At 60.8% G+C, this 25,499-nt stretch overlaps 2 protein-coding genes across 2 annotated transcripts in view; both read left to right on the forward strand.

Annotated features, from left to right (window-relative positions):
* The window catches only part of PEBP4 (phosphatidylethanolamine binding protein 4), a 95,680-nt gene extending 89,139 nt beyond the window's left edge, over positions 1–6,541 (forward strand). Inside the window, exons 6-7 of the mRNA XM_058820308.1 lie at positions 395–511; positions 6,225–6,541. Of these exons, the coding sequence (XP_058676291.1) occupies positions 395–511; positions 6,225–6,316 (209 nt within the window). The 3' untranslated portion in view covers positions 6,317–6,541. The remainder of the gene's footprint in view (positions 1–394; positions 512–6,224) is intronic.
* Positions 6,542–20,180: 13,639 nt separating this feature from the next.
* On the forward strand, positions 20,181–23,102 carry EGR3 (early growth response 3). Its single transcript, XM_058820295.1, has 2 exons — positions 20,181–20,370; positions 21,445–23,102. The coding sequence occupies exons 1-2, from the start codon at positions 20,217–20,219 to the stop codon at positions 22,482–22,484; spliced, it is 1,194 nt and encodes a 397-aa protein (XP_058676278.1). The 5' UTR covers positions 20,181–20,216; the 3' UTR covers positions 22,485–23,102.
* Positions 23,103–25,499: the final 2,397 nt, after the last annotated feature.

Raw genomic sequence — 25,499 nt, forward strand, 5'->3', positions numbered from 1 at the left:
TCCCATGGATGTCCCTTTGCACCTCTGTCCACAGCAGCTGGCTGAGCCAGCTGTGGGCCCCACATCTGGGCAGCTCCAGCCTGGAGCACAGCGTGGACCCCAAAACCCCCTTAGGGTGCTGGCCATGCCCTGCTGAGGGCTGGGGGTCCCAGGTTTGCCCCCCCTGCCCAGGGGAGGGTGCAGACAGGAGAAGGGGATGGATGAGGAGGGGTCAGGGTGGTCCAGGATGTGCTGAGGAGCTGTTTTGGTGGAACCCCTGAGCTGCTCCACAGTGAGGGGTCCCAGTGCAAGGAGCTGCATGGCAGAGCTGATGCCAGCCTGGAGGAGGGTGTGGATAACTGGTTCTGGTGGGGGTTTGAGCTCAGAGGGATGCTCTTTCTCTTGTGCACCCCAGATTACACCCGGCCCAAGCCCGCCCGCTACAGCGGCTACCACCGCTACCAGTTCCGCCTGTACCGGCAGTCCCAGCACCAGACCATCTCCCTGAGCTCCGAGGAGCAGCAATCGCTGGGTAAGGACCCGCCTGGCCTCCATCCCCGCCCCCAGGGGCCGTTCCAGGGCTGCGGGGCTGGGGATGCCCCGCTCGGTGCAAAGGGATCCTCGCAGGGGGACGTGGGTGAGGTGTGAAATCCTTGCCAGGCAGCAGAAAAACCCTTGGAAAAGGTCTGGTAGCGGCCTGGCTAGCGGGATCGGCAGCAGGGAGGGATGTGGGCTGTGAAATGCAGCCCTTGCTGGCACATCCCCCCAGCCCCAGCAGTTGCATCACCTCGGAGCGCAGCGGAGGATAAGGATCAAGGATTGCTCAAACCGGGCTGACGCAACGCCCGCCAACTCCCAGCTCCTCCCAACACCTTTCACGGAAGGGATGGAGCAGCGAGACCCCCAAAACACGGAGGGAAGCGTTGTCGGTGCTCCGTGCTGGGGCTGCAGGAGCCGGGATGGGCAGGGATCCATCCAAGCGTGGGTTCTTCCCTGCCCTGCCTGGAACTCGGGGCTCGGAGCCTCACGTGGCCTCCACAAGGGAAATTTCCAAACTTTCCCAGCTGGGACCACACGAGCAGGGCCGGACGGGCAGGTCAGGTCGGTGTGGCTGGGCTGCTGCGCTGTGCCTGACTCACGCCGTGCCCTGAGCGGGGGCTGCCCCGGGGGGCTCTCACACATCCCCTGCCCACGGCCGGCGCGGGATGAGGCTGCCACGAGGCTCCCCGCGGGTTCTCCCTGCCCTTGGCTTCGCTTTCTGGCTCATTAGCTGCGCTTCTTAATGACCCCGCCGATGTCACCCCCCTGCCAGCCCCGCATCCCTGTGGCTCCGCGTTGTCCCCACATTCCCACCGCAGCATCCCGGGGCAGAACCCACCGAGGAGCTTTTTCCAGATAAATCCTCTTTCCAGCAGGATTTGCGGCTCCAGCCCCCCCAGATGTCACCCCGGGAATGTCACCTCGCTGTCCCCAAGGCAGGGGTGGCCGGGCATTCCCCATCGCATCTGTGCCCCCCAGCCCTTCCCGCGCTTCCTGGGAAAGACCCAGCGGATATTTGGGATATTTTTCCGCAGGATCCGATACCTCAGCATCGTTTGTCAGGCAGCTGTGGGGCTCGTGTTTAAGGAGCCGGTTAAAGGCGATTTTTAACCCTTTCACTGCTGCATCACATCCTCGGCTTGGCCGGGGGATGCTGCTGGATTCAGACACTGCCAGCCCATCATCTTTATTCCCAGGGAATGAGCCCTAAAAGCGGCCAAAGGATGAGATTTTGGTGTCTCGGGGGTTTTAAATAAATCCATCCCCAAGGCAGTGGGATGCACGCCGATGGATCTGCTGGAGCATCCAGCCCTGTGGTGCACAGGGGAGGAGGAGCAGACACCTTGGCAGAAGGTGGGAACGAGGAGGGGGTGACCCCAATCCCAAAGGATCCCAAAGGATCCCAAAGGAGGAGAGCCCAGCCCGGGCTCTGCCTGGCTCCTCTCCTGCACTAAAAGCCATGTAGGTTCTCCCGGCGATGCCGCAGGCACAGTTTGCATCCTTGCTCAGAATTTCCCATCTTATTTGGCCTCAAATGAACCCTTCTTGCCGCTTTCACTCTGTCCTGCATCTGGTGACAGCGACATCTGTGTCTCACCGAGGCTGGGGACACCCTTCATCCCCATCCCTGGACAGGGAGTGGCACTGGCCGGGCACGGGGAGTGGCACTGCCCATGCCAGCCTCGGGATGTGTCCAGCCTCCATCCTTGTGCTGGGCATCCCTCCCCCTGGCAGAGCTGAGCCCCAGCAGTTTCTGTTCATTCAGCTCCCAGGAAAATCCAATTCCCGGCTGGCCCTGGGTGTGTTGAGGCGGCCGGGCCAGGCCAGGCCGGGCCCGGGGGAGGTGACAGTGCCAGGCGGGATGGCAGCAGCTCGGCCCGAGCCTCCAGAAGAGGGCACTAAAGCAGGACCTGCCCGCGTCGCCTGTCCCTGCTCCTGGAACAGATCCCTGGGAATTGAAAACGCGAGGGGACAGCGAGCAAGGAAAAGAAATCCCGGTTTATTCTCCCTCCTCACCTGGCTGTGCAGAGGGAGCGGGGACATTTCCACCCATCCCGCTTGGGATGGCACTGATGGGCACTGGAATGGCTGCAGGACCTGGACACGTTCCCCTGGCACTCGTGACAATGTGGAAATCAGTTTTTTATGGTCAAGGTGTTTCTCCAAGGCAACTCTTGAACAAAAAATTCGTTTCACCAGGGAAAAACCCACCCTGATCTTTCCCTCAGTTTCTCCTCTGAGTCTGATTCACTTCAGTTTTTGGCCATGCCACCAAATTATCACCGAGCAGCAGCTCTGTCCCCGCTCAGCACCGAAGGTGGGGACGTTTGGGGTGTCCCCAAGCTCTTCCTGTCGCTCACCCCACTTCCCTCGCAGCCAGGAGTGTCACAAGCCCTGCCTGTGTTTTGGGGAGATGCAAGATAATGATTTGTGGTCTGTGAAATGTCACAGCCGCCGTCGCATCCCGAGGCCACCACAGGATCCACGGGAAATCCCTCAGCTGGGGAATTCAGGCACCCACCAGACCCCGGCTGTGGTGCTGGGCAATGAAAGTTCCCCCACAGCTTTCATCGATTTAATTAGCACAGAATCTCGAGGTTTAATTGCACCTGAGTTCATCCCTGTGCTTCCACCTCCGGGAAGCTGGGGAGATGCTCCCACATTCACAAAGTCCTTCCTGCCCTGGAAAGATGTTTTAGAACCGGGAATGGATTTTTTTTTCCTCCCAGAAATTGTACCTCCGGGAGCAGGGATGGGATGATGAGCCCGGCCAGCCCGTGCCTCCATCCCTCTCCAGCTCTGCATCAGGATCCGGATCGGGGCCGCATTGACTCATGAGCCGACCTTGTGCGCCTCCAACCCGATTCACCCAGCTGGAAAATCGGGTTGGACCGGGCCCCGGCGGGGAGGGAAAGGCTGCGGCCGGCACGGGAGGCGGCCAAGGGCTGCGGGGACAGCGCGGTGCCGTCCCCCGAGTCCCCGGGTGTCGCTTAATGGTGACCAAAGCCGCTGCCGGCCTCCCGCCCACCTCCGCCGGGACATCATTAATCTTGGCATGGAAGCGTCAGGGCGAACATCGCGGCTGATGAGGCTGATAAATTACAGCCGGGGGGCCGGGGGAGGAGGGGAGCGGCGTTTGGGGGGTGGGCAGGAGGCGAGGGCAGCGCTGGCAAAGCTGTGGGATAGCGGGAATGTCGAGATCCCCGAGTCCAGCGCTCGCCCCGTGCCTCAGTTTCCCCATCGGGCGCTCCGGGCTCGTGTGGGTGTCAGCGGGCGCTCCTCTTCCTCCGGCGGGCGTGCAGATAAGAGCCAAGTGGGATGATTTAATCCTTTGGGAAACGAGCTTGAAAACGGACCAAGCCGCGGATGAAACGCGGTATTGTTGTGGCAGCGAGAGGGGACGGTGGCACCGCGACCCCGGCCGGCCCCTCTGCCCCTTTCTCCGCTCCGTGATCGCAGTGACTCAGAGTGCCCAGCCGGGTGATTTGGGATGGCTGGCACAGGGATTTGGTCATGCCAGGATGGGGCTTCAGGATGCGCCCGAGGGGTTGGATTTGGTTTGGGGGACCCCAAATCTGTCACCCTCCCTGACCACACCCGCGCTGCCCCGGGGCTTTCCCTGGCCAGACCGGGCACAGTGGGTGCCAGGGCAGGTAGGAAAGTAGGTCAGGAAAAACCCCGGCCCTGCAGCCCCGCCGAGGCTCTGCCTCCCCCGGCTCCTTTTCATCCTCCCCTGCGGGGGCTCCGCGCATCGGCGGCAGCTCTGGCGCCCCCGGGACTCGGGGCTGCCGCGTCTCGCTCGCACCCCGGCCCCGCGGGGCACCCGCGCCTCTCCCGGGGGCTTTTCCGGAGCTTTGAAAGCTGCGGATGAAAGGCACCCGCAGGCACAGCGGGAGCGGCCCCCCGAGGCTCCTTCCCCCCGGTGCCACCTTCGTGGGGACCCCAGCACGGGGGGGGCTGGGCTGGGACCCCCCAAGGGAGGAGCGGCCCCTCCTGCCGAGGTGGAATTTGGGGCTCTGTGGCCCGGCTGGAGGTGACCCCAGCGCGGTTTGTGTCCTCGGGGGGTGGCAGGGGACACCTGGGAGCCGGCAGCAGCAGCCTGGTGCATTCCAACACCTCATCCCAGCCGGAGTGTGGGATGCAGGTCTTTGCTGAGCACCCTGTCAGCTCCTCCCTGGCCCTGGTGCACCCCAAATCCTATCCCAGCCAGAATGTGGGATGCAGGTCCTTGCTGAGCACCCTGTCAACTCCTTCCTGGCCCTGGAGCATCCCAAATCTCATCCCAACTGGAATGTGGGATGCAGGTCCTTGCTGAGCATCCTGTGAGCTCCTCCCTGGCCCTGGAGCACCCCAAATCTCATCCCAACTGGAATGTGGGATGCAGGTCCTTGCTGAGCATCCTGTCAGCTCCTCCCTGGCCCTGGAGCATCCTGTGAGCTCCTTTCTGGCCCTGGTGCACCCCAAATCCTATCCCAGCCGGAATGTGGGATGCAGGTCCTTGCTGAGCATCCTGTCAACTCCTTCCTGGCCCTGGAGCATCCCAAATCTCATCCCAGCCGGAATGTGGGATGCAGGTCCTTGCTGAGCATCCTGTCAGCTCCTCCCCGGCCCTGGAGCATCCTGTGAGCTCCTTTCTGGCCCTGGAGCACCCCAAATCTCATCCCAGCCCCAGCCAGAATGTGGGATGCAGGTCCTTGCTGAGCATCCTGTGAGCTCCTCCCTGGCCCTGGTGCACCCCAAATCTCATCCCAGCAGAATGTGGGATGCAGGTCCTTGCTGAGCATCCTGTCAGCTCCTCCCCGGCCCTGGAGCATCCCGCAGCTCCAGGGCGCGCTGCCGTCACCAGAGAATCTCCAGAGCTTTTTTTGGAGCTCCGTGCCCGGGGTGGGGAGCAGGTGGGAGCTCCAGCAGCTCCCCCCAGCCATCAGCACCCCTTGGAGGTGATGCAGCAGCTCAGGTTTTGCTCAGCACTTTTGCAGGAGCAAAGGGGACGCTGTGCTCCGCTCGGGGCCGAGATGCGGCAGCGGATAAACCTGCCAGGCTGCCGCGTGACATTGCAGAGCAGCCAGGAAGAGGAGAGGACAGGTTTCAGATAAACAACGGGCCCCTTTGCCCACAAGGAGGGGCAGCGTGAGCTCTCTGGGCGCCAGGGAAAGCCCCCCCCGTCAGGGCAGGATGCTGGCACAGACACAGGCTGGGTGCCCGACCCCGGCAGGGCACAGGGGGATTTCTGCCCCACAGGGGCCGGTGTGAGGGAATCCCTGCTGCCTTTGGACCTGCAGAGAGTTTCCTGCTGCCCACGTGGGATAAACCACAGCTGGAGCCGGCAGGAGCTGCCCCAGAGCTCGGGGGTGCTGGGGCAGCGGGGGAGGAGGGTCAGGAATGAGGAACCCCCTGAGCTCCAGCAGCCTGAGGAGCAGCAGCGCAGTGAATGCCACTCCGGGGGATGGAGGATCTCCTGTGACATCCCCAGGGGGATTTCCAGCCAGGCCACCCCCGGGTGGGCTCGTAGGAGGGTTTGCTGCAAAGGTCAGGGGGCAGCAGGGGAGCCTGGTACCCCCAGGATGCTGAGATTGGGGTCCCCGGGGCTCCTCCTGTCCCTGGGGCCTCCTGGGTGTGCAGGATGTGGTTTGGGGCAGAGCAGCAGCTGCTCAGGGCTGCTCCCCTCTCCAGCCCTGCTCACCCCCTTTCCTCTCTCTCCCCAGGCACCTGGGACCTGAAGGATTTCGTGGAGGATTTTCACCTGGGCCACCCCGTGGCCGCCACCCAGTTCCTCACCAAAAACTGCAAGGATTAACTGCAGCCATCCCTCCCATGCCCTGCACATCCCCACAGCCCAGAGCCACCCCTGCCCGGAGCAGAGGGGACCCCAGACCCACCGAGGATGAGCCCACCCTGCTCCCAACCCAGAGCCACAGCCCCGACCCCTCCCCTGCCACAGGCAAGTTCTCTCTCCCTCTGGGGAACATCCCAGCTCACCCGGTTATCCCAGGAATTCTGGCATCTCCCCTTCTCCCCCCCTCACCCCATTTCTGACTTGACCCCTTGCATGTCCCCCTGGCACTTTGGGGACTCGGAGTTTGGTGCCTGAATAAAGTTTGGATGGAGCACACGGGGCTCTGTGGCGGCAACGAGTGTGGGCAGGGCAATTTGGGATCTGTGGGCAATGGGAGCAGGGGTGGCCAGCCAAACCCTCATTTAGGTGACCCCAGGGTCACCCAGGAGGGGACAGGGACAGTGATGCCAGTCCAGGGGTCCCTGGGTGGCACCACATGGGAACGGGCACTGCCCTGCCTGTGCCCTCAGCCCGTTTCTCTTGGAAAGCAAAACCCAAATTAAAGGCATAAATCAGCAGAGCTCTGCCTACTGGCCACTTAGCCGGACCTCCCCTTTAATTAGCTCCTTAATTAGGCTTTCATCTAAGACTCAGTTTTCTCCAAGGCTCAGATTCACCCACCTGCAGCTCCTCCTTGGAGCACATCCCGCTGTCTGCGCTGTGACAAAGCCACCTCTGGCCTGCCCGTGGCCAGGAATAAATGTTCCTCTTGGAGCAAACCACGGAGAGCAAGAGCCCAGGACATTCTGCAGGCTGGGGAAACTGAGGCACGAGGGAATGAGTGGCTCAGGGCTGGGCAGGGAGGCCTGGGGTCATTCAGAGGGGCTGCGATGCTCTGGTTGTGATGCTGCATCTCAGCTCTGCCTCCGTGCCTGGAACAGAGCAACCTGATCCCGAAAAATACATCTCTGTGCCATCCTGCTGTCACCTTCCCTGGGTCCCCAGCAGTGAGAGCAGGTTTTGGTCCTGCCTGGGTGCTAAACATGGATTTTAGTCCTGCACTGGAGTGTTAAACATGGGTTTCAATTCTGCACTGAGGGGTTAAATGTGAATTTTCAGTCCTGCACTGGGGGTTAAGTGTGGATTTCAGTCCCGCACTGCGGAGTTAAACTTGGATTTCAGTCCTGGTTTGTTAAACATAGATTTCAGTCCTGATCTGGGGGGTTAAACATGGATTTCAGTCCTGCACTGGGGGGGTTAAACTTGGATTTCAGTCCTGCACTGGGGGGTTAAGTGTGGATTTCAGTCCTGGGGCATTAAACATGGGGTTCAGTCCTGCACTGGGGGATTAAACTTGGGTTTCAGTCCTGGGGTGTTAAACATGGATTTCAGTCCTGCACTGGGAGGTAAATGTGAATTTCAGTCCTGCACTGGGGGGTTAAACTTGGATTCCAGTCCTGGTTTTTAAACATAGATTTCAGTCCTGCACTGGGGGGTTAAACATGGGTTTCAGTCCTGCACTGGGGGGTTAAATGTGAGTTTCAGTCCTGCACTGGGGGGTTAAATATGAATTTTCAGTCTTGCACTAGGGGGTTAAATGTGAATTTTCAGTCTTGCACTATGGGGTTAAATGTGAATTTTCAGTCCTGCACTGGAAGTTAAATGTGAATTTTCAGTCCTGCACTGGGGGGGTTAAATGTGGATTTTCAGTCCTGCACTGGAAGTTAAATGTGAATTTTCAGTCCTGCACTGGGGGGTTAAACTTGGCCGGGACTTTCCCTGCAGGAAGTGGCTCTGTGCCTCGGAGGGGCTGAATCACACGGGGTCCTGCAGAGCTCCGTCCCCTCGTCCCCTCCGGGGAGGATCAGGGTGCCCGAGGGGCAGCAGGAGCAGGATCCAGCCTTGCCCTGGGTGCACACAAGGCTGGGTGAAGCTGCAGGAGCTGGCGGGAAGGAAAGCAACAAAAAAGGAAGCTGGGTAACACCACAAGGCAGGGAAAAAAAAAACACGAACCCCGCTGCCACTGGCGCTAAGATTAGCAGCAGAGGAAATGACACTGAGATGTCATGGAAGTCTGCTAAAGTTGGATTTCTCCTTTTTCTCTCCTGCCCTCGGAGCAGGGTGTAATTGGCCTGGCAGATGGGAGAGAGGCTCGGTGTAAATGAGAGGTCAGGGCTGGGCTGACATCCTGAGCCCGGCCCCAGCAGCCTCCCCTCCCTGCTCCTCGTGCCTGCCCTGGTTATCCTGGGGGCAGGAAAGGCAACGGGGGTTTGTCCTTCTAGGAAAGGATCACCACGGTTGCTGGGCTTAAACGGGCATGGGACAAATTGGGCTGGGCTGGGATTGGGATCAATGGGAGCCAGAGTGATCCATGGCCCTGTGGGATGGGATGGAGAATGGGAATGGAGAATGGGACAGAGAGTGGGAATGGGAATGGAATGGGATGGAGAATGGGGATGGGATGGGATGGGATGGGATGGGATGGGATGGGATGGGATGGGATGGGATGGGATGGGATGGGATGGGATGGAGAATGGGAATGGAGAATGGGGATGGGATGGGATGGGATGGGATGGGATGGGATGGGATGGGATGGGATGGGATGGGACGGGACGGGACGGGACGGGACGGGATGGGATGGGATGGGATGGGATGGGATGGGATGGGATGGGATGGGATGGAGAATGGGAATGGAGAATGGGGATGGGATGGAGAATGGGGATGGGATGGAGAATGGGGATGGGATGGGATGGAAAATGGGAATGGAGAATGGGAATGGGATGAAGAATGGACATGGGAATGGGAACGGGATGGAGAATGGTGTTGGGATGGGATGGGATGGAGAATGGGGTTGGGATGGGATGGGATGGGATGGAGAATGGAAATGGAAATGGAATAAGAATGAGGTGGGATGAAGAACGGAAATGAGATGGAGAATGGAAATAGGATAGAGAATGGAAATGGAATGAGAAGGGAAATGGGGATGGGATGGGATGGGATGGGATGGGATGGGATGGGATGGGATGGGATGGAGAATGGGAGTGGGAACAGAGATGGAGAATGGGATGGGATGGAGAATGGGAATGGTAATGGGGGCAGAGATGGAGAATGGGATGAGGGGACAGATGGGGTGGAGATGGAAATAGATGTGGGGATGTGGATGGGACAGGTGGGAAATGGGATGGAGAACAAGGACGGGAGTGAGGTGAAGATGAAGAAGGAGAGGGGAGTGGAGATTGGGGATGGGATGAAGATGGTGGAACATGAATGGAGATGAGGATGGGGATAGGATGGAGATGGAGGTAAAATGGGATGGGATGAGGATTGAGAATGGGGATAGGGATTGAGAGTGGGAACAGGGATGAGGATGGGGATGGAGAATGGAAATGGGGATGAGATGGAGAATGGGAATAGGGATGAGGAAAAAGGTAGGCATGGAGATGGAGATGGAGATGGAGATGGAGATGGAGATGGAGATGGAGCTGGGAACAATCAGACCAGGAATCTGCCCAGCTGGCTGCAATATCCCTGTGCTGGGATTGTCCCTGCCAGGACACAGCACCGTGGCCCTGTGGGAGCACTCAGAGCTGCAAACGCAGCACCCCTGGCCAGCCCTGCACCACAAACTCTCACTGGGATTGCACACGAGGCCTCCACGGCGTGGAAAATATTAATTGTGGTTTTCTGGTTCACTTTTCGATTATTTAGAAAGAGTGAAGGAAAAATCTGCCAGGGAGGAAGCCACGTAGAGTCACTTGGTGCTGGTCCCACCCCCTTTATCTCTCCTTCCATTCGCTCACCATTGGTGTGAGAGAGAAAAGAGAAGCTGAGGCTCTCAGCTGCCTAAATGTAGAAAGTTTTGCTTCTAAATCAGTTTGTGATGGAAAGGAAACACGTCACGTCCCTGGGGAAGTGGCTGGTTTTGAGCAGCCACAACCCCAGCGCCGAGTGCTGCAATGGAACAGCCCAACACTGAAATAGCTCCACGCTCTGTTATTGTCACCCAGAGAAGTTTTTTTTTTTCACTGTCTAGGTGTCATTTTTAGCCTCCAGAGGAAGTTTTATTTGTATTTGTTACCTCGACTTTCCACTGTCGTGGCTTCATGAGTTTTTTATGTGAAGGGCCGGGAGAAAACAGAGTTGGGCGAGTTCAGGTGTGGGACCCACAGCACCAAAGGCACATCCCAGGAATTCTAGCATGGATTCTGCAAAGCCCAATGGATTCCAAGGCCACAAACCCACGAAAACACAGAATCCCAGGGATTTTGGGGGCTCTGAGCTGAGCTGAGCCCAGGCATGGCTGTGGGATGGACACAGCTCCCCTTTGCTCACCCAGTTTGGGGCTCTGAGCTGGGTTTGGGTTTAATTCCGGCCCCTCCTCAAAGCAAACCCACCCACTCCATGGCGTGACTGAGGGAGAAGAGGACGTGGAGTTTAAAAATTAACAATGAACCCGTGAAAATTGAGTGTTGCTGGTGAGGAGCAGCAGCACCCAGCAGCACATGGGGGGTGTTCCTTGCCAAAACTGGGCTGGAGGCCAGGAGAAGCTCGTGCTGAACACGAGCCCTAAGCCAACAGGATAACAATTACCTGGTTTTAATAATCACTGAAATAATTAATGGGAGAAAGTCTCAACCCCTGGGTCTGATGCAGAGGGCTCACCCCAGGAAAATGCAGATTTAAGGCTGGAGCAGGTACTGGGGGACCCCCAAAGCCTTGGTGGCACCTGGGGATGGCACAGAGCTGGCAGGAGCTTGGCAGCAGCTCCCCCTCAGCCAGGGACTTGCTCAAGAAGGGATTAGCAGGATCAGCTGATGATGATCTAAGCGCATAACTATATCAACCTGCGAATTAATTCTGATATCTCACACCTTGGAGCTCCTCTATCTGCGCATCTCCGCGCTCCCCAAGCGTTCCCTGAGCTCAGCCCGGCTGCCCCCCCCCGGGAAATAGGTCAGGAGGGATAATCCCCAAATCCCCACGTGCTGCTGCTGGGGCCGGGCGGCGCTGCCCGATTTGGGAGCCGACGTGGGAGAATCCCGCGGCCAGCTGAGCCCCACGGGACGCTGAGGCACCCGGATCGCACGTCAGCCAGGGGTGGGCGATGCTGGGATGATCCAGGGAGGAGCTCCAGCCTCCATGCCCGTGCTGGGCACTCGCAGAGCCCCGGTTTGGGGGTCCCCACCTGCGCTGGAGCTGCCGCTGGGCCTGGGCGGGCCCTGGGAGGGGCAGCTGGGCCGTGGCAGGAATTTAGGGCTCCTGAAGTAATAGGTGAGGCAGGAAAGGTGAGCGCAGGGATGTGTACCCACCTCTGCGTCCGTGCAGTGGTGGTTTCATTCATCAGCAATAATAAATTATTGTTGGGTTTCCAAAATGCTGTATAATATCAGAGGGGCTTTGTGGGGCTGAGCTGGTTTGGTTTTGGGGTCCTGGACCCCCATCCTGCTCACTGGGGCTGGGCCATTCAGCCGTGCTCTCTCTGGCAGCACCCTGGGATGCAAATTCCAGCAGTTCCTGAGGGAAAGCAGCAGCTCAGCCGTGCCCAGAGGCGCTGCCAGGCATCCTGGGTGAGCACCCAAGGGATGCTCAACGGGGAGAAACTCGGCGCAGGTTTTGTTTCCTCTTTCAGCTGCTCCCGAGTCGCTTTGAGCCGGGTTTGTCCGCGGCTGTGGGAAGCTCCCAGCCTCTCCCACTCCTCCGGGAGCCACGAGCACCCTCAGATGTGGTTTGCCCCAAAACGCTCCTCGGCAGAACAAAAACAACCAAAGCGTTTGTGATACGGGGGTCCCAGGCCGGGAGCTGCCGTGCCCCCGTGCCTGGCACTGCCCTGCGTACCCCGGCGGGCTCTGCATGCCCAGGTGCGGTGGGAGGAGGCGATGCTGGCTCTCCCCTCCCCGGGCAGCTCGGACGGACTCGCCCCGCGGCCCCGGCCCGGCCTGTCCTCACTTGCCGGCTGCTCTCGCTTCCCATTCCCCGCTCCTCAGCCAACCTCCCATTTCCTCATTGCTAGGAAATGGCAAATTCCCCCCGGGCTGGTTTCAATGGCTCACGGATCCCTCGCCTTTGGCCTCTCCCCAGTTTCTCCTGGGCTGGTTGGAGCTCAGCCCTGGGGAGCAGGCTGAGATTTTTCCCAGGCACGCAGCCCTTGGAATTCTCTGTCTGGGAGGACACCCCGCCCTCGGACCAGGCCGGATTCACCCCTCTGTGCTGACACAACACCAACACCGAGCCCTTTTTCCGCTGGACGTGGTGGATTTGGGGAGTTCTGACGTTCTCTGCTCCTCTCAGCGCTCACTGTCATGGCACAGCTCTGCGAGCTGCAATTCCAGGCTCCAGTTCCTCTTCTGTTTCTTGGTTTCACATTAAAAAATGCCTTTGTGGTCTGCAAACCCCTCGTGGGGTCACTCCAGGGTTCCTTCCTGGGGCTGAGGTTGCTGCTGGTCCCATAAAATCATCTTTGGGTTTGCAGCCCTCTCTGCTCCTGATCCCTGGCTGGAATCCCATCCTTCCCACACTCGGGACCACTTTCACTGCGGGGCTGCTCTGCAGTTTCCCTGTTAATCAGCTGTCTCCTTATCTCCAGGTCACACCACGCCAGCTGCCGCCGCTATTGTTCCCCAGCTGGATAATAACAGGAAGGGCTTGGAGAGCCAGACCTGTGTGGGACTGAGGTGACCCAGAGGTCCCAGCTCCTCCAGGGCACCCAGCAGCCTCTGGCTGGCACAGCCTGGAGCCCCCACCAACCCCTGGGAGCAGCGAGAGCTGTGGGGCTGGAGTCCCCCACCCCAGAGTTGTGGGGCTGGAGTCCATCATCCCAGAGCTGTGGGGTTGGAGTCCCCCACCCCAGAGCTGTGGGGCTGGAGTCCATCATCCCAGAGTTGTGGGGTTGGAGTTCCCCATCCCAGAGTTGTGGGGTTGGAGTCCCCCACCCCAGAGTTGTGGGGTTGGAGTCCCCCACCCCAGAGTTGTGGGGTTGGAGTCCATCATCCCAGAGTTGTGGGGTTGGAGTCCCCCACCCCAGAGTTGTGGGGTTGGAGTCCATCATCCCAGAGTTGTGGGGTTGGAGTTCCCCACCCCAGAGTTGTGGGGTTGGAGTCCCCCACCTTTGGGAGCAGTGAGAGTTGTGGGGTTGGAGTCCCTCACCCCAGAGTTGTGGGTTTGGAGTCATCCACCAACCCCTGGGAGCAGCCAGGGTTGTGGAGTTGGAGTCCTTCACCCCAGAGTTGTGGGGTTCGAGTCCCCCATCAACCCTTGGGAGCAGTGAGAGTTGTGGGGCTGGAGTCTCTGACCCCAGTGTTGTGGGGTTGCAGTTCCCCACCCCAGAGTTGTGGAGTTGGAATCTCAGACCTTTGGGAGCAGTGAGAGTCGTGGGGTTGGAGTTCCCCACCCAGAGCTGTGGGGTTGGAGTCCCCCACCCCCAGGAGCAGCAGGAATTTGTGGGGATGCTCTTTGGGAAGAGCCTCCCCCCCCAGCAGCTCCCACCCTCCTGCAGGTGCATGCCTGGCCTCCAGCCATCCCTCCAGGAGCCAAGCCTGGCCACCCAGAACCCATTTCCCAGCATCAGCAAGGTGTTTGGAGCTCTGCTCCAAAGGGCTTTTCCTCCCCATCCCAAGATTCTCATCCTGCTGCCACACAGGGTGAGGCAGGGCCGATCCCTGCCTTGCCACGGGGGAAACTGAGGCAGGAAATGGCTTCCCACAGCCACCCACAAGGCTCCCATAGCTGCCCCCAGCAGCCACCCTGGGGTTTGGCTTGTGGGGATCCATTCTTTGGCATCTACTCAGGGGCACCCCAGGGCAGCAAGTTCTGCAGGAGGAGGGAGATGCCAGGCTCCCTTTCCAAGAGGGAAATGCCCATCTCCTTTTCCATGAGGGAAATGCCCATCTCCTTTTCCATGAATGAAATGCCCATCTCCTTTTCCAAGAGAGAAATGCCAGTTTCCCTTTCCAAGAGGGAAATGCCCATCTCCTTTTCCATGAATGAAATGCCCATCTCCTTTTTCATGAAAAAATGCCCATCTCCTTTTCCATGAGGGAAATGCCCATCTCCTTCTCCAAGAGGGAAATGCCCATCTCCTTTTCCATGAGGGAAATGCCCATCTCCCTTTCCAAGAGGGAAATGCCCATCTCCCTTTTCCACGAGGGAAATGCCCATCTCCTTTTCCATGAGGGAGATGCCAGTCTCCTTTTCCATGAGGGAGATGCCCATCTCTTTCTCCATGCATATTTCAGCGAGAGTGTTTCCAAACATTTCCGGAGGAGGAGGAGGAGGGTGTGGAGTTTTCACAGGCAAATCAGGAAAACCAAGGTGAGGCAGGAGAGCTGGGAGGGTGTTGCTCTGGGATCAGGAAGGCTGCCCAGCAGTTCCCTCAGTCAGAGTTTGGCCTGAAATGAGGATTTCCCTCACACAAAATCTCTCCTCCCCCAGAAATTCCAGATTGCCCTGAATCCCATCCCTGCCAGTGCTGAGCATCTCTTTCATGCCAGGCCATGGAATGCCCAGAGAACAAACTGCTGCTGCTGCAGCCACATCTGGGCAGCTGTTGCTTGCCCTGAAGTGCCACAGCAGCTCAGCACCTGCAAACAAAACGAAACAAAACAAAACTAAACTCACACCGTGGCTTGATCAGATACCCCCGCGATGCCCACCCCGTGGTTCGGGGTGTGTTTTCTTGTGTTTTTTCCCTCTCCAAGCCGCTCGAGCGGAGTTTGCGCTGCCGAGCATCCCGGCAGCCGCCCACACATCCCTGGCACAGCTGTCCCCAGGGGCAGGAGCCCGGTGACCTTTCGGGTGCCCAGCAGCCACACTCTGTTTACGGCTCCGCGACCTCCCCAGCCCCGGATCCGCATCTGAACCCGAGGAGGGAAAGCTCCGCGTTCTGCTTTGTGCCTCGGGCTCCGAGCCTGAGCATCCTTTGTGATCCGGGATGAGGTGACAACGCCGGTGATCATCGCCATCGTTACAGATGATCCCTCTGTCGGGTTAAAAGCCTGAAACACAGAGCCCAGCCCTGTGTGGAGCTTTCCAGAGCTCCTGAGACCCCGAGCAGGAGCAGCCCGTGATGTCCCCCAGCCTTCACGGCTCAGCTCGGGTGAATTTTGGGGAGCGAGCAGCCCACCAGCCTGGCCACAAGGCACGAAAACAGGGCTGGCCTTCCCTTCTCTGTAAGTACAATTAAGCTGCCGTTAATTAGGTGAAAAACCCTGACGAGTTCCCCTTTTCGGGGCCCGGGGGTCCCCCAGGATGCGCAGCCCGAGCACCTGCAGGGTTCCCGCACATGAGTCAGGGCCCGGTGGGTCACAAGACCGAGAGGAGATGTCGCCCGTCAGGTGACAGCACCCAGGGGGACAGGGGGGGACAGGTCCCGGTCCCACGGGGGCCAGCGGGGTTTTGGGGATGGGGTGGGGCTGCTCTGAGCCCCGAGGGAGGGTCGGGGTGGGAGCTGGGGGCTCTCGGTTCCTCGCCAGCATTGGGGAACCGGGCAGGGTGGGACACGGTTAAATAATGTCACCGTTTGTCACAACCCCTGCAGGGATGCTGGGAGGTGAGGGGGGATGGGGCAGCGCTGGTGTGGGGCACGGGGTTGAGGAGGGACGGCAGCGTTTCAGGGAATTCTGGAATGGTTCGGCTGGGGAGGGACCTTAAAGCTCACCCAGTGCCACCCATGCCATGGGCAGGGACACCGCCCACTGCCCCAGGCTGCTCCAAGCCCTGTCCAGCCTGGCCTTGGGCGCTGCCATAGATCCAGGGGCAGCCGCAGCTGCTCTGGGAATTCCAAGCCAGCCCCTCACCACCCTCACAGCCAGAAATTCCTTCCCAATATCCCATCCATCCCTGCCCTCTGGCAGTGGGAGCCATTCCCTGGCTCCTGTCCCTCCATCCCTTGTCCAAAGTCTCTCCTGGAGCCCCTTCAGGCCCTGCAAGGGGCTCTGAGCTCTCTCTGGAGCCTTCTCCTGTCCAGGTGAGCACCCCCAGCTCTCCAGCCTGGCTGCAGAGCTGCGGGGCTCCAGCCCTGGAGCAGCTCCGTGTTCCCCTCTCCAGCTCCAGCTCCTCCCCGCGCTGCCCGGACCTGGATCCAGCGCCGCCGGTGGGGCAGGGGGACCATCCATGGGCATGGAATGCCAGCAGCGATGATCCAGGTCACAGAAACACCTGGATCAGGACGGGGTTCACACGAGGCAGGTGTGTGGGATGTCGAGAAAAAGAGTGAAACCTCTGGGCTGCCGACTCCATCCAGCCTGGGCTGTAATTTAAAACCATCCGGAGCCATCCCGGGTGAGTTTCTCTCTGTTTCCCTCCCATGGGTGAAGAGCTGCGCTCGGGATGCTCTGACCCACTAAGCTGAGCTGTAACTAAGCCAGTCCAACCCCCATGCGGCCGCTCCCGTGCCAGTCTGAGTCTGCCTCGGTTTATTTTGGCTCCGGGCCGTTCCCAATCAAACCGCTGTCAGTGCCTGACTGTCCCGCTCTCCCCAGCCGGGTTTAGCGGCAGGTCCCCATGAGACAGGAGCTTTAAACCCAGCCTAAACCCCACTTTGGGGTGCACCCACAGCCCCGAGCGGGCGGGAGCCAGCTGCATTCCCAGCGGGCAGCAGGTGCCACTCCCGTGTCCCTGTCACCCTCGGGGGGCAGAAACCCACCCGGGCCGGTGGGGCTGGCACTCGTGGGGATGCGGAGTTCTCCAGAGCAGGGCGAGGAGCAGGGATTCCCCACGGGACCCTCACTCGTGGGTGCCGATAAGGCTGAGCCAACCCGCGCCCTCCGCTACAAACCGGGAGGAACCGGGGGATGATGTTGGTACCGGACACAACTAAGGTCTGAGGAGGGGTGGTTTCATTTTGGGGGGGCCCCTGCTCTGATCTACGGGGCCGGATCCGCAGCATCAACTGCAGGGTTGAGGAGGGTTGGTTTCATTTTGGGGGGTCCCTGCTCTGATCTACAGGGCCGGACATGCAGCGGGGACCCCACAGCACCAACCGCAGGGTTGAGGAGGGGTGGCTTCATTTTGGGGGGGTCCCTGCTCTGACCTGCGGGGTCGCAGGGTTGAGGAGGGGTGGTTTCATTTTGGGGGGTCCCTGCTCTGACCTGCGGGGTCGCAGGGTTGAGGAGAGGTGGTTTCATTTTGGGGGCTCCCTGCTCTGACCTGCGGGGCCGGACACGCAGCATCAACCGCAGGGTTCAGGAGGGTTGGTTTCATTTTGGGGGGGTCCCTGCTCAGATCGACGGGGCCGGACACGCAGCGGGAGCCCCGCAGCATCCCCGGTGCTGAGCCTGCGGCCGCGCTCCCACCGTGGGAATGCGGTGTCGGGGGAGGACCCCCGGGGGCCGGGTGTGTCAGCGGGGACCCCTCGTCACCCCCGCGGCCCGGGGCGGTGCTGCCCGGGGGGGCGCGGGCCGTGCATCCCCCTCCGCGCTCCGCGCCCGCCCCGCGCCTCGGCAGCGCCGGGGGCGCCGGAACCGGCGGCCAAAGAAGGGAGCGGAGGCGGGGCCGGATCCAGGCCTTGTATGGCGCTTCCCCTCGGCCGCCCGCCCGCCGCCGCCCCGCGCTCCCCCCGCTCCCCTCCCGCCGCCGCCGCCGCCGCCGCGCTCCCCCCGGGCCGCGCCGGGCCACGGGCGGGGGATGCGCTGGGCAGGGGGCGGCGGGAGGGGGCGAGGCGGGGTGAGAGACCGAGAGAGAGGGGGGGAAAACAAGGAGAGCGTCCTGCCAAGGATGGGGGTGAAGAGGGTGCGAGGGAGGCGGGCTCTGTGCGGGATTTGGGGGTCTAATAAGGGTGGGGGGCTCTGCACAGCATGGGGGTCCTGTGCAAGGTGTGGGGGCTCTACAAAGGGTGGGGTGTCTGCGCAGGATGGGGGTTCTGCACAGGAACAGTGTAGGGGGAATTTCTAGTGGAAAGGGGGATCGGTGGATGGAGGGCCGAGGTTGCAGTGCCGGGGGGGCTGCAGTGAACGAGCGGCCCTGGAGCGCACGGGCGCCCTGAAGTGGATGTGGGGGGCCCTGAAGAGGATGCGGGGCGCCCTGAAGCGGATGCGGGGCGCTCTGAAGTGAATGGCGACCCTGCGGTCGGTGGAACACACACAGGCCCCTCCTCTCCCCGCGGTCACAAACAGCCCAAGCCGGGGCTCGCTGCCCCCCGCCCACCCCCGGAACGCTCCCCCCGCCCCTCCAGAGCCCCCCGTGCCCCGCGGCCCCGCGGCCATTGCCCGGTCCCCTCCCGTAGCCCGGATTTCACTCCCATGGCAAAGCCGGCCCTGCAGGAATTGGGTAAGTGGAGCTATTGCAACACAGCATTTTTCCATACATTTGCTATATAACTCGGAGGGTTTTAAAGATAGCATCAGTTGGCACACTTAGCACGAAACCACCTAATTACTGACGCCTTGGAAGTGCCAAACTTTTAAAGGGGGGAGGTGAGGTTAAAATCACAGGCGACCAACAAGTGTTACCTGTTTTCAAAGTATTCCAAGCTCCGTTCTCCACGGGACTCGGGACATGGGGAGGGGGCGGCTCGGGGCAGAGCCACCCCCTCTGTCACCTCTGTCACCACTGCCACCACACCGAGGGGCTGGAGCCTTCTGCAGCCCCCCCACTCTGACCCTCTTCTTCCCACCAAACTCCACTGCCTGGCGCTGTGGCTTTCCCTGCGCAGCTCCCATCCCGTTCCTGTGCCAGCCCGGGCTGCGGGATGGGGTTTGCGGCCGGTCCTGGCCTCCACCGGAGGAAAAACGCCTCCCGGTAAGAGGCTGGCTGTGAGCAGCGCCGGGGGCGGCCGCAGGGTCAGGCTGGGCGGGGGCGCCCCCGCTGCTTCCCGGGGGGACGATCCGGGCTGGAAGCGCTGGAGCCGCCGCCGCCCGCCCTGCGAACGGGGACGGCACCGCTCGGCGCGGGGGATGCAGCGCAGACAGGGAGACCCCGGCCCGGTGCGCTGTGCCCCGTGCAGGGTGCCCTGCGCAGAGTGCCCGGTGCGGGATGCCTGCTGCACGCCCGGTACCCCGGACTCGGTGACAAGTGCAGGATGCCCGGTGCCCTGCACAGGGTTCCTGGTGCCCACTGCCCGGTGCAGGCAGCCTGGTACCCCGTGCAGGATGCCCGGCGCTCGCTGCAGGAAGCCCGGTACCCCTCATCCGATGCGGCATGCCCAGGTCCCGGCCCCACTGCCCGGTGCAGGATGCCCGGTACCGGGCACCCCTTCTCCGATGCCAGCATGCCTGCTGCCCGATCCCCTTTGCCCGGCATCCGCTGCCCCGTCCACCTTGCCCCGCTGCCGCTTCCCCCAGGCCGGTATCCGGTGCCCGGCTCCCCTTGGCCGGTGCAGGGTGCCCGGTTGCCCCGGTCCGCTCCCCTGTCCCCCGTCCGCCGGCCCCGCTTCCTGCTCTCCCCAACGTTCCATTGTGCGGAGCTTCCATTGTGACGTCTCGGCCTCGGCTCGGCTTTGTCTGTCCATATATGGGCAGCTACGTCACGGAGCGCTCCCGCATAAAGGCCCCGCGGAGTCCCCGGCGGAGCAGTCGGGCGGCAGAGAAGGAACCGGCGAGCGGAGCGGGGCCGAGCGCGGGGGAAGCGGGGCCGGGAGCCGGCGAGAGAGAGCGAGAGATTGAGAGAGAGCGAGAGAGGAGGGGTTAAATCCTCCCCCCCCCCCCACCACCACCCCCCAGCTTCTACAACCACATCTGCCAGCCAGATCGCCCCCTCCCCCTCGAGGAAACACCACCAAGGGACCCACGGAGGACCGCGCCCCCCCCGCGCCCCCTCCTCCGCGGCCACCCCCAGCCCCCCCCCCGCCTCCTCCTCCTCCTCCCCCCCGCCGCCCCCGCCCCAACTTTTCTTCTTGCATGATTTCCCTCGCACGGATTTGCCACTCGGATGTTGTTTCCTCGGGAGCCGAGCTCGGAGCCACGTTGAACCAGCCTTTTCCTCCAGTGCTATGACAGGCAAACTACTGGAGAAGCTGCCGGGGACCATGAACACTTTGATGAACCAATTGCCTGACAATCTGTACCCAGAGGAGATCCCCAACTCTTTGAATATCTTCTCCAGCACCAGCGACTCGGTGGCTCACTACAACCAGATGGCTGCAGGTAAAGCGAGAGGGGAGGAAAATGGGGAAAAGGCAGGAGCAGGGGGGGAGCCGGTGGGGCGAGGAGGAGGATGCTGTGGGTAGGGTGTCATGGAGCCTCGGAGGGAAGGGAAGAGCTGGGGCTGGGGAGCGTCCCCCCCCCCGCACCCACCCACCCCTTTCCCTTTCCTCGCCGTGTCTCCGCGCGATCGCTGCAGGGCTCCGCCGAGCGCTGCCGCCGCCGAGCCGCCGCCGCAGGTACGGGGACGGCGGCCGCGCTCCGTGGGGAGGAGAGCCCGGGTGGAGAAGCCGGAGGGCCGAGGGGACCAGGGGAAGGCCGGGCACCCCCGAGTCGCGCAGGGGCCGCCCGCCCGCGCCGGGATCCGCGCGGGTGCGGAGGCGCCGCGGACGCGCGTGGCCGTGGCAGCCGCCCCCCCACAGCCCGCAGCGGCGGCGGCGGCAGCGTGGGCTCCCCGGGACGCGGCGCCGACTTTCCCGGAGCGCGGGGCTGGGGAAAGCGGGGCGGGGGGGAGCGGGAGAGAGGGAGGGTCTGATCTGGGGGGCACAGGTGAGCGCCGAGGGCGGCGGGGGCGGGTGCTCCCCGCGTGTCCCCGCTCCCACGCGGAGCCCTGCCAGGCTAAACCCCCCCTCCCCATCCCCATCCCCATCCCCGTGTTTCTCCTCGCCGGGGCTCGGCGCAGGGAAGGCGGCGAGTTGGTAACGGCGTCGGCGGCCGCAGCCCCGGCTCCGCGGAGTGCCCAGCGCTGCCGGGGCTGGACGGGGAGGAAGCCTACCTGTAGCCGCAGGTACCTCCTTCCTCCGGCGGCGCGGCGGTGGGGTGTCCCCCCCACACACCCACCCACCCACCCACCCACCCGGGGCAGCTCCTCGCGGGGGCGGCGCGGGCGGCCCCGAATCGTCGGGACCCCCGGCAGGCAGCGCCGCATATGCGGGGTGGAAGCGGCGAGGGGAAGGGGGGAGCGAGGCGAGGGGGAACTGGCGCATCCCCGCTGCCCGGAGCATCCCCCGGAGCATCTCCCAGTGCATCCCCGGGCCCTCCCGGCTTACCGTGCCCCGCTTCTCTCGCACTTTGCAGATAATGTTATGGACATTGGCTTAGCGAACGAAAAGGCCGGTCAGGAATTGTCCTCCTACTCGGGCACTTTTCAACCCGCCCCGGGCAACAAGACTGTCACCTACCTGGGGAAATTCGCTTTTGACTCGCCCTCCAACTGGTGCCAGGACAACATCATCAGCCTGATGAGCGCCGGCATCCTGGGGGTGCCGCCGTCCTCGGGCGCGCTCACCAGCACGCAGAGCTCGGCGGGCAGCATGGGGCCGCCGCAGGGCGAGGTGGACCAGATGTACCCCGCGCTGCCGCCCTACTCCTCCTGCAGTGACCTCTACCCAGAGCCCGTCTCCTTCCACGACCCCCAGAGCAACCCCGGCCTCACCTACTCCCCCCAGGATTACCAGGCGGCCAAGCCCGCCTTGGACAGCAACCTCTTCCCCATGATCCCAGACTATAACCTCTACCACCACCCCAACGACATGGGCACCATCACGGAGCACAAACCCTTCCAGAGCTTGGACCCCATCCGCGTCAACCCGCCCCCCATCACCCCGCTGGAGACCATCAAGGCCTTCAAGGACAAGCAGATCCACCCGGGTTTCGGGGGGCTGCCGCAGCCGCCGCTCACGCTCAAGCCCATCCGACCCCGCAAGTATCCCAACCGGCCCAGCAAGACGCCGCTGCACGAGCGGCCCCACGCCTGCCCGGCCGAGGGCTGCGACCGCCGCTTCTCCCGCTCCGACGAGCTCACCCGTCACCTCCGCATCCACACGGGCCACAAGCCCTTCCAGTGCCGCATCTGCATGCGGAGCTTCAGCCGCAGCGACCACCTCACCACCCACATCCGCACCCACACCGGCGAGAAGCCCTTCGCCTGCGAGTTCTGCGGCCGCAAGTTCGCCCGCTCCGACGAGCGCAAGCGGCACGCCAAGATCCACCTCAAGCAGAAGGAGAAGAAGGCCGAGAAGGGATCGGGGGTGCAGCCCCCCGCCGCGCCCCCCGCCGCCACCGCCACCACCTCGCCGCCCGTCGCCCTCGCCCCCGCCGTCACCACGTGCGCTTGAGGGATTGTGGGGGGCGGCGCGGTGGCACCCCTTCTCCTCCCCTTGCCCTCGGCACCGCTCCGGGGGGAACCCCACGGTGTTCAGGATACCGGGCTTGCGCTGCGACGGGTCCGCTCTGCCCGCACCCGGATTGACCGGGTCCAGGCTGCCCGCACCTGGATCCTGCCTGCACTTGGATCGATGGGACCCGCACCGCCCGCACCCGGATTGCCCGGACTCTGCGCTGCCCGCGCTGGGATTGCTCGCAGCACCCGGATCCCGGCTGCCTGCTCCTGCACCTTCCACATCCCGGCTGCTTCCACCTGCCCTGCCCGGGCCCGGGCCGCCCGCACCGCCCGGATCCCGGCCGCCTGCTCCCGCACCTCCCGGATCCCGCCCGGGGCCGGGCCGTCCGCACCCTCCTTGCCCGGCTCTCCCGGCTCCTGGATTACTCGCACCGCCCGGATCCCGGCTGGATTGCCCCATCCCGGCCCTCACCCGGCACCTCCCGGCTCGGGGCTGCCCGGGCGGCCGATCCCGGGGATGCTCCCGGCTGACCCGGATCCCGGGGCTCGGTCCGGGTGGCTGCTCCAGGATCTGCCCCCACCCCGGTCCCGTCCTGCCCGGCTGCCCCGGGGCTGCGCGCTCCAGGATCCGTGAGGGGATGGATGGATGGATAAAGGATGGATGGATGGATGGATGGATGGATGGATGGATGGATGGATGGATTGATAAAGGATGGATGGATGGATGGATGGATGGATGGATGGATGGATGATGGATGGATGGATGGATTGATAAAGGATGGATGATGGATGGATGGATGGATGGATGGATGGATGGATGGATGGATGGATGGAGCTCATCTGGCTCCTCTCCTCGCTGGGCCTGGAGCTCCCGCTGCCCTCCCCAGCCCCGTGTCCCCCCCGTGTCCCCAAGCACCGGCTCCCCGTGCTGGAGGTAAGAGGGCTCAGCCCCCCAAGCCAGGCTGGGGGGGCGGGGGGCGGCTCTGCGGGTCCCCCCAACTCTGGGGAGCGGTGTCCCGGCAGTAGCTTTTGGGTTCGTTTTCTTATTTTTGGTTTCTTTTCCTTTTTATTATTATTTTTTTTTTCTTTGTTTTCAGCAGAAGGGAAATTCTTTACAGAAATACAGGAAAAAAAAAAAAGCACCCCAGTATTTTGCTGAATACTTTTTATAATGTGAGATATTTTTATTTTATTTTATTTGGTCACTTTAAAACAACCACCCAACTATGGAGGAGAAAAATCAATTAGTCCTCTATTTTATTTTTTTTTTTTTTCTTTCTCCTTCTGGTATGTGCATGTCATTGCATGACTGCTCTGATTTTTTTCTTCTTTTGTTTTAATAAAACTGTGCTCAGACATTTAAGCTAAACTAAGCAAAAATAATAATGACTTAAAAAGAAAAAAAAATCTTTGTTGCCAAAAGGTCGTGCTATCCAGGTTTGATGTCTGCATGTGAAAAAAAAAACACAAAAAAACACATTAAAAACGTACAAAAAATAAAGAGAAGAGGAAGAATGCAGTCTAATTTATGTGAACTGAAAGGAACAAAAAAAAAAAAAAAAAAACAAACAAACCACAATCAGGTTTAACCACACAAACCTAAGGGAATGATATTTTTTGAAAGACTTTTGTATAAAGTTGAGTACTTAGAGAAAAAAAAAATCATACCAGATGTAATATATTTTGTGGATGTTTTTATTTCTTGGATTTATAGTACCTTATACTAAGGTTAAAAAAATTATGCTTGATATTGTGAAAAGGTGATAATTTTCACACACATTTCATTTGCTCATTTGTCATGTTGTAATGCAAATATGATAGTTAATGCATACAGCATTTTTAAGGGAAAAAATCAGAAATATTGAACTGATGTATTGTTGTACCATTTGCACTGTGAGCAAATGCTAATGCAGTAAATATATTGTGTTTGCTGACAATCAAAATCTGTAGTAAATATCTTTATTTGCTTAAATTGATCTATATTGGTTTGGAAAGTAAAAAAACAAGGTTTTAATGTGTAAGGGGAGTGTAAAAAGGGCTGAAATGTGCAGGGAAGTGGGTGCTGTTTCTCTTTACGGGCGACTTTGAAACCTGTCTGTACAGAATTTTTTTTTCCTAGTGCTGTATTTCCTTAAATATTATTTTTTATATGATTTTTTAAAAAAAAGTAACCCACTTTTTTTTTCTCAGTCCCCCTCCCTCTGCTTCGGTTCTATCCACAGGACAGCACAGCGAGACCCGGCTGGGTGACCCCGACGGCGACCGGCTCCGTCCTCGCGTCCCGTCCTTCCCGGGATGGGGGCACCAGATTGGGATGGGGGAACCCCACTGGGATGGGGGAACCCAATTGGGACTGGGGGAACCCCACCAGGATTGGGGAAACCTAACTGGGATGGGGGAACCCCACTGGGATGGGGGGCACCCCTCCAGGATGGGGGCACCAGGCTGGGATGGGGGAACCTGACTGGGATGAGGGGCACCAATCCAGGATTGTGGAACCCCACCAGGATGGGAGCACCTAACTGGGATGGAGGCACCCCACCAGGATTGGGGGAACCCCACCAGGATGGGGAAAACCCAACCAGGATGGGGGCACCCAACCAGGATGGGGGAACCCAATCTTGATATGGGCACCCAACCAGGATGGGGGAACCCAACAAGGATGGTGGAATTCCACCAGGATTAGGGGAACCCTTCCAGGATGAGGGCACTCCTCCAGGATGGGGGAACCTAACTGGGATGGGGGCACCCCACTGGGATGGGGGGAACCCAACCAGGATGGGGGAACCCAACCAGGATGGGGGCACCCGACCAGGATAGGGGCACCCCATTGAGACAGGGGAACCCCATTGGGATGGGGGTGCCCAACCTGGATGGGGGGCACCAGACTGGGATGGGGGCACCCTACCAGGATGGGGGAACCCAACCTGGATGGGGATCTCCTGATTGGTATGCGTGCACCCAACTAAGACTGGGGCACCCGATCATCATGGGGGCACCCAACCAGGAT

Source organism: Ammospiza caudacuta, chromosome 26, assembly GCF_027887145.1.
Source record: "Ammospiza caudacuta isolate bAmmCau1 chromosome 26, bAmmCau1.pri, whole genome shotgun sequence".
Taxonomy (NCBI): domain Eukaryota; kingdom Metazoa; phylum Chordata; class Aves; order Passeriformes; family Passerellidae; genus Ammospiza; species Ammospiza caudacuta.